This window comes from Scardinius erythrophthalmus (genome assembly GCF_964197995.2).
Source record: "Scardinius erythrophthalmus genome assembly, chromosome: 1".
NCBI classification, from domain to species: Eukaryota; Metazoa; Chordata; class Actinopteri; order Cypriniformes; family Leuciscidae; genus Scardinius; species Scardinius erythrophthalmus.
Window position 1 is genome coordinate 13,971,218 of NC_138221.1, and position 8,278 is coordinate 13,979,495.

An 8,278-nucleotide genomic window follows, 5' to 3' on the forward strand; every position below is an offset into this window, starting at 1 on the left:
TGGTTTTGACATTTTATTTATGTCATTTTGTGAGAAATTACAGTATTTTCTTTCACTAGAGCAGTTTAACAGGCTTTTATCATGTATCCTGACTCAAATAATGTGTTTCTAACAGCAAACACTCAGAATAAAGTGAGATGATCTGCTGATGATCCTGAATGGCTTGTTGAATGAGTGTTGATAGTCTGAGGCTCATCAATATTAACAGATCTGCTGAAAACACTCTTTATTTCATGACAATAGTTCCTGTTTTCACCTCATTTATTATGCTGATGTCTTCAGATCTCCTGTAAATTGACACTTAAAGCTCATTTCATTGGTGTCAGCAGACTGAGTGGATTTGTTGGTTACAAATATTACTTTTATTTTTTGTTCAAATGCTTTTCTTACAATTCTTTACTACTTTCTAGATATTTGCCCTTATTAAAATAAAGAAACAGAATAATATTAGAAATAAAAATGTGTGAAATTGCATATATTGTTCTTCCAGTTTCACCTCTGATATTATAACAAATAGTTATTACTAACTACAAATGACACATTCAACAGTGTAATTAGATTAATGTAATAATGACTATCTTTAGAAAGTATTGGTCTACTTATTACTAATTACTAAATCACATAAACCTCAACCACTTGAACAATACAAGGAGAGACAAGAAACTGCGCTTTTAATGCTTTCACATAAACAATATACAATTGCATGAATTATTCTTGAACTGACCAAAGTGTGTAGAGGGAGAAGGCTACATTAAAAATATACCTTTTAAAAATGTATGTTAAATATACAGAATTGTTCTATAGTCTAATGCAATTACATCAGATTTTACTTTAAATTACAGAAGAATTAAGAGTAATCCCTTTAATTAAATAACAGTATCTAGATTACTTGCTAATTAATTACACCCAACACTGTATAACTAATTAAAATGTAAACGTACGCATTGACTCGAGCAACTATTTTCTCCCTATTTAACTCTCTGTCCTTCACTGCTGGAGCTGATATGTAAAAAATAATAATAATGTTCGTAGTCTCCATATGCTTGCAGAAGCTCATCCAGTTCTGCTGGTGAGAAATATGAAGACCTCTTTTTGTCTGGCGCTGTTGCCATGGTGACTCAATATCTGCGCTCCATTGATAATGGCTTTTTATAGTTGAAAATATATTTTAAACATTAAAATAGACAGTTTACTTGCATTTAATGCGTTTTTTTTTTTTTTTTTTTTTACATAAAAATAAACTTATTTACTGATATATTTTTGGTTTTGGCAGATCATCTCCAACCAAACTGCAGGTCAGTCAGTGAAGCTCCTCCCACAGCAATTGCATCATCAGTGAAGCTCCTCCCACTGTAATTCTCCAATAAATGTTGTAAATTCCCATCAGCTGCAAGTGAAGACGAGCATCAGAGCATCAGGAAGAGCTGAAATCTGCAAAGACTGAGTTTATTAAAGAGGACAGTGAGAACATGAGTGATCCAGAACCCTGCAGAATGAAACACACTGAAGATCCTGAAGAACAAAGAGGTTGGTGTTTATTCTTCATTCATTCATGATGCTGAAGAACATCACTTTTAGATAAACAGTTCAACTATGAAATGGTACAGATTTTCAACAAATGTTCAGTAGAGGGAGGTTGATATTGTCAAATGTTCTAAGTTGCACGGGTCCCACACTTGAAAGCGGTTCCTTACTTCTGAATTGAACACTGGGTTCCACTCACAAGAATGAGACGTAAGTTGCCTTTTCTCAATTTATTGTAGTATTTTCAGTAGGTGAAAAACCTTTAAAACCACACACAACAAAGCAGTGTAAATATTTACAGCAATGCACATGAATTGAACCACCACAATTTCACAATGTACATAATTTATACCGGTTTAATTTAGTAAGCGTTTGCACAATACTATTTATTTTTATTAAAACTATTTTACACCATAGCAAATAAGTTTTCAAAGAGCTAGCTTTTATCACCAGATTTGTATTTCATTTGAAGGGAATTTAACCATGTTTACCATACTAAATATCCTAACAAATGAATTGATTTCACATTAAGACAGTGAATTTTAGACAGAACATTAATTTTAGCAAACTGAATATATTAATCATTTCTTGATAATATACTTTTTTTAATGATTGTTAACAATACTAGGCGTTTAGGTTCAGCAATTTAAACACTAACCTAATCACAGATACCAAAATAACAATGATAAATACCCAAGTCCATAACACGCACATTTACACGAAGCCACCAAACGCAGTTATTAGTGCTTAGATAGCGCAACGCAAACATTTCCTCTTACCGGCAGTCTCTTCAGAATCAAAACCATTTTTGTCATCAAACCAAGTATAATTTTAGCTCTGTTTTATATTTGGTTTGCAAGTTTTTGAGATTTTTAGTTTCTTTAGAAGAAACTGCAGCGCTGTTTCACACAGACACGGCAGAACATACACACTTCATATTTCAACAGCAGTCTTTTTGAGCTTTAATATTCACAGTCACTAGTCTGTATCTATATCTGATTATTTGTACAGACCTACTTTTGATTTATTCATCCCACAATTCTGTGACGTTCTGTTTTTATACAGTAAGTTCATTAGTGACTGGATTCTGTGATTCTGCATCTCGGGAATCAAATGCTCAACATGGTATTTGCAGTATTAAAGAGAGTTAGTTTTGTGAGTTATTTATTGTTGTGTTATAAAGTTGTTAATATTAGTGTAAGAAGGGTATGTATTTAATAGCAGCCCGCTCTCTACACACTCTACATAGCGCTCTTCATGGCCATTGAATAGATACATCAGCTGTTTCAGCAACGCACCGGTAAAATATAATGTAAAGAGTTTAATAGTATAATCAAATGTCTATTTAAACTATGATATAAATGACCAATAATTAATTGGCGTTCCCACTTGAACTGGAACGCAACGAAACTTGTGTTTCTGGTGTCCAACGTTCACATGAGAATGAATGGGAGTCATTGGGATTAAAAGTCTAGTGTGACAGGACTGTAATAATTAAATTGTTTTAAGTAAAATAAATTACATTTTACATTAGATAATTGTGTCATTGATCAAATATATTTAATAGTTCTTTCTACAGAAACATGGGATTTGTGTCTATAATCTTAAAAAAATATATTATTATCAATGTACCTCATTTATGAAAAGTACTTTTTGTTATTACATCAGAGCTCTTTTTATGTCCTTTCACTTCATATTCCTCTCTTTGAATTATTTTTGTTGTACTGAAAAGGAAATAACTCTTTCTCTTTCATGTCAGACGTGATGGAGAGTGAAGAACTGAGTGAAGTGGAGGAGGAACATCATGTCAAACCTGGAGAAAAACCTTTGAGTCGCTCAAAGACTAAACAGACATTTTTAAAGAAAAGAAGAGCCAAGAAATCTTTCACCTGCACTCAGTGTGGAAAGAGTTTCACAACCAAACAAAGTCTTGAGACCCACATGAGGATCCACACTGGAGAGAAGCCATTTAAGTGTGATCAGTGTGGGAAGAGATTCACAGACAAAAAAAATCTTCAGATTCACATGAGAGTTCATACAGGAGAGAGACCGCACACGTGTGATCAGTGCGGAAAGAGCTTTAAACAAAAAGTACATCTTGATGTTCACATGAAGATCCACACTGGAGAGAAGTCATATGCATGCAATCAGTGTGGAAAGAGTTTTACAACCAAACGAAATCTTGAGATCCACATGAGGATCCACACTGGAGAAAAGCTGTACGCATGTGATCAGTGTGGAAAGAGTTACTCAGAAAAACAAACTCTTGACGTTCACATGAGAATTCACACTGGAGAGAAACCATTCATGTGTGATCAGTGTGAAAAGAGATTCTCAAACAAAAAATATCTTAAGCTTCACATGAGAGTTCATACAGGAGAGAGACCGGTCACGTGTGATCAGTGCGGGAAGAGCTTCACTCAAAAAACTAACCTTGAGAGACACATGAGGATCCACACTGGAGAAAAGCCGTACGCATGTGATCAGTGTGAAAAGAGATTCACAGACAAACAAAAACTTCAGATTCACACGAGAGTTCATACAGGAGAGAAGCCGTTCACTTGTGATCAATGCGGCAAAACATTTCTTTGTACATCACACCTGAAGTCACACCTGAAGGCAGTTCATACGAAGGAGAAGTCACATTCATGTTCTGTATGTGGAAAGAGTTTTTCAGTGCTTTCATATTTACATAAACATCAGAAAATTCACACTGGTGTGAGAGAGTACATGTGCTTTGAGTGTGAGAAGACTTTTATTACAGCTGCACATTTAAAACTGCATCAGGGGATTCACACTGGAGAAAAACCTTACAAGTGTTCACACTGTGACAAGAGATTCAGTCGATCAGCAGATCTGAAAAGACATGAGAAGATCCACAGCAGAGAGAAGCCGCACACGTCTCTCTTGTGTAAGTTAGATTCCTAACAGCCATGATCAGAGCCGGACAGTAACGGAGTACATTTACTTGAGTACAGTACTTAAGTACAATTTTGAGGGATCTGTACTTTACTCGAGTATCATTTTTGGGGAGTATTCATGACTTTACTCAAGTACATTTGAGAGGCAAATATTGTACTCTTTACTCCACTACATTTCTATCCATAACCGTGAGTACCCGTTACTTCTAAAAAAAAAAAAAAAAATCTCGGAAACCCTCAATTTGTTGTTTCCCTCTCAAACGTGATTGGATTGTGCAGGCGCCACTGATTGGGACAGCCTATCAGCAATCACCATCAGCTTTCCGCCAAAGTCAACTCCATGGTCAGATTTAGATGAGAGACGAAACCATGGACGAAACAATGGATGAAGACGCAGCAGGTCCATCCCGGGAATGTGCCAATCTGTGGCCCCACCTCGCCAGACTATTTAAATTTTCTGAACAAGTTAATGATAGTTTTCGCTTCAAGTGTTTACCAAAATTGAACTTGTTTTAGCGCCCGCCAAAGTGTCGCTCGCTCGTACAGTTCGTTTTGCTTTTGTCCAGTCCGGCGCCTCATACACATGCGCCCTGTCACAAGAGCAGCAGTTCATCTACTTTACTCACCGATCAAATAAGACTTTGGCGGGACAAAAATTCACTTTGGCGGGCGCTAAAACAAGTTCAATGCAGGAAAATTCATTAATTTAACTGAGTAGTAGGCTACATAACCATGCACTCGCACAAATGCGACCACATAAAATTTTAACTCGCACATTCTCAAAAAATGGTCACAGTCTAGAATCCTGTGATTTGATTGATAAAAAAAAGAGAAACTCACATGTACACACAATTGTAAGCTGAATTTTCTTTTCTGATATTACACATTAATGTAAGCTGAGCATTTGCTTTGATGTTCTTGAGTATGCGGTGTGTTTAACACAGTCAGGTTCAAATGTGGGTGCAAAAAATCCATTTGCCATTTGCGTTGCCATTGTGCTATTGCCTTGTGGGCAAGTGAGAAATGTTAAATAAAGCAACATGGTAAAAAGATGAAAATGACTTGATTTTACTTTCAATTCCTTTACATTCTCCAAGGTATTAACTTTAACATTTTTCATAACTCCATGTAGGACGTTTCTGTACATAAATGTAAGCACTGTGGCAGTTACGCAATATTTAGAAAATGTATTCTTGATACTCAAGTACTTTTAAAAACAAGTACTTCAGTACTTTTACTTAAGTAGACATCTGACTGTTGTACTTTTACTTGTACTTGAGTAAAATTTAGCAAGGGGTATCTGTACTTTTACTCAAGTAATGGAGCTGTGTACTCTGTCCGCCGGACATCTTGGTGGTTGCTTGCTATTGGATTCACATTTTTTACATTATTATGAGATACTGAGTTATAATTATAAGAAAGTATCTCATTATTATGAGATATTAACAGGGTTCCAACAGGTTTCTTCAAGTTAAATTCAAGTCTTTTTAAGACATTAAGACCATTTATATAAAAAATTAATACCTATTTCACGTCCCTACCAGCAAAGAAAAACAAAATCCTTGAACTTGTTTTCATATATTTTTCAAATGTGGAATGGGTAAAAGATAAGCCAAGCAGGTGTGAAAAATAAAAACATTTCAGTAGGCCACAAGAAAGTTTGCCGAACAATGTTAAGTTGTTTTTTAACATTAGCTAGCTACTTATTCCATGTTGGGAATATGGGGAACTGAGAGACTCCTGAACAATAAACATCGAAAATCAGAACTCAACAATAAATTCAATTAAGAAACACAGTCAACTCCTTAGCTCTTCACTCAGGGCAGCAATCTCTTTATCAAGGATAGCCAGTTCCGTCAACTTCTCCTTATGGCCTCTCCGCAGGAGGTTGGATCTGGAGATCAGGTCAACCATCTTGCTTCCTGCCTCCTTTCAGCCTCCGCAGCCAGCCTGTCCGCATCCCTAGCCAGACCCTTACACACCTCTTGTATGCGTCTCCTCTTCACCTTTAGCTCCTGAAGACAGTCCTATGACTCTTTACTCTTAAGAGCCTGGGATTTTGCCTCCCTTTTCTTTCTCTCTGTGTCAAGATGGGCACGATATCTGGTCCTAGCTTTTGATACACTCTCGAGTAGCGCTTTACTGAGTGGAACCTAGGTATAGGATTGGGAAAAGAGAACCAGAGACAGTGACAAACTCAAGAAGCCAACTATGTTGATTCTGTCAACTTTTAAGTCAACAGCATTTTACTAGTCCAGGCAGGGGTCATTCTTACCTGGGTAACACCTGTTTGTTGTGTGATATCACACACCAGCCTCCGTGTGACCACAGTGTCCTCTTGAATATTATCTGACTACACCTCTTTGTTGATAGAGAATCCACGTTCAACCGTAGCTTGGCCGTGGGAAAGGATGAGCAGCGTCTTGCAGAAGCCCCACAGCTCTGGATAAGGTTCCATGGCACTCCTCAGGAAGATGTCCAGCCTCTTCTGCATGGGAGGAAAGGAGAGGAAGCCCTTACTCCTGCTCTCCAAGGATAGGAAACTGTCAAATTGCTGCAGTATGACATCCCCTATGACAAAACAGATGAGAAAAAATATGCATGGAAAAAAAAAAGAAGAAAGAATTAGGCTATAGGGCATTACCAGCCAATGATTTGCCTTTCTTATTCCTACCCACAGAAGTATCAGTTAGCTGTTTGTCCTGGAGAAACCTCTGAACAAGCCCTTTCATGTGCTTCCTGCATCTTTCTGGGTCTCTGTGCATTACTGATGGATCCAGGCACACCATCTGCCTAACAGTCAGATACTAGAGGGGGCTCTTGTCCTACACTTTCCTAATGATGCTACACAGTCCCTGTATGCCCTCTCTCCTGAACTCTAGCACCCTGAGCTCTGCACCTTTAATGCTCTAGAGAGAGGTAGCCATGAATATAGAACATGTCTTCAATGACCTGGTTCAGCCTAACCATTTGTAAAATGACCTTTTAAAGGAGAACTCCGGTCAATTTTAACATTGAGCTCATTGAACACGAGTGAATCTGACTGCAGTAGATGTGAAAGATATGTATAAAAATTATGTTATTTAAGCCAGCGCAAATACCTGTGTTTACATCCTGTTTTCGGTTGAAGTCCAAAGTAATCGATTGCCGCGTTCATGCGCATAGGTTTAGTTACCTATGATCACAACGAGAAAAAGTGATCTGATGGTGTTGGTTGTGATTTTACAATAATTATTTCACAATTATTTGACCTGAATCTTTGAACTCATATAGAGCCACATTTCTGAATTAGGTTTACTTTATTAATTATAGCATGCTTTGACTTTTCGGTGTGCACAGTAATTTAAGTCCAATAAGGTATTTATGACTATTTTTCACATCCTTAAAGGGGGGGTACAATGGTGTTTCATGTATTCAGAGTTGTTTACACTGTTAAAGAGATGGATTCTCATGCTAAACATGGGCAAAGTTTTAAAAAATATATTTTGGACGAATAACGGAGAATTTCTGTGCCGAAAATCTTACTTCCGGGTTGGTGCAAGTTTCGGCTGTTTTTTTTCCGACCGTGGATCTAATGATGTAGATCAGAGTGGAACTCCTTATATGAGCATTTCTCTCGAAAAGCTCGCCCGCGCACACGTCGACCAGAGGAGAGCGAGACCGCGCACATCAACGCGCTTCAACAGGAAATCATCGGCAGCCAGCGCTGCATAGGATTTGTTCAAGAATGTCTCCAAAAAAGTGTGTTTTTGGATGTGAGTGAAAGCTTACCGTGTTCAGCTTCCCAAAGAACCCAGTGTTACAGGAACAGTGGATGCAGTTTGTTTTTCCAG

General features: G+C 37.4%; 1 protein-coding gene across 1 annotated transcript; it reads left to right on the forward strand.

Annotated features, from left to right (window-relative positions):
* The first annotated feature begins 1,398 nt into the window (after positions 1-1,398).
* LOC308698238 (uncharacterized protein) lies at positions 1,399-4,484 on the forward strand. The gene is made up of 2 exons (XM_081378160.1): positions 1,399-1,527; positions 3,284-4,484. The coding sequence occupies exons 1-2, from the start codon at positions 1,470-1,472 to the stop codon at positions 4,450-4,452; spliced, it is 1,227 nt and encodes a 408-aa protein (XP_081234286.1). The 5' UTR covers positions 1,399-1,469; the 3' UTR covers positions 4,453-4,484.
* The last annotated feature ends 3,794 nt before the right edge of the window (positions 4,485-8,278 follow it).

Bases quoted from the DNA above. Each gene is read 5' to 3' on its own strand.
- LOC308698238 (XM_081378160.1), top strand. From the start codon at position 1,470: ATGAGTGATCCAGAACCCTGCAGAATGAAACACACTGAAGATCCTGAA. The intron at 1,528-3,283 runs GTTGGTGTTTAT...CTTTCATGTCAG, and splicing joins AGATCCTGAAGAACAAAGAG to ACGTGATGGAGAGTGAAGAA.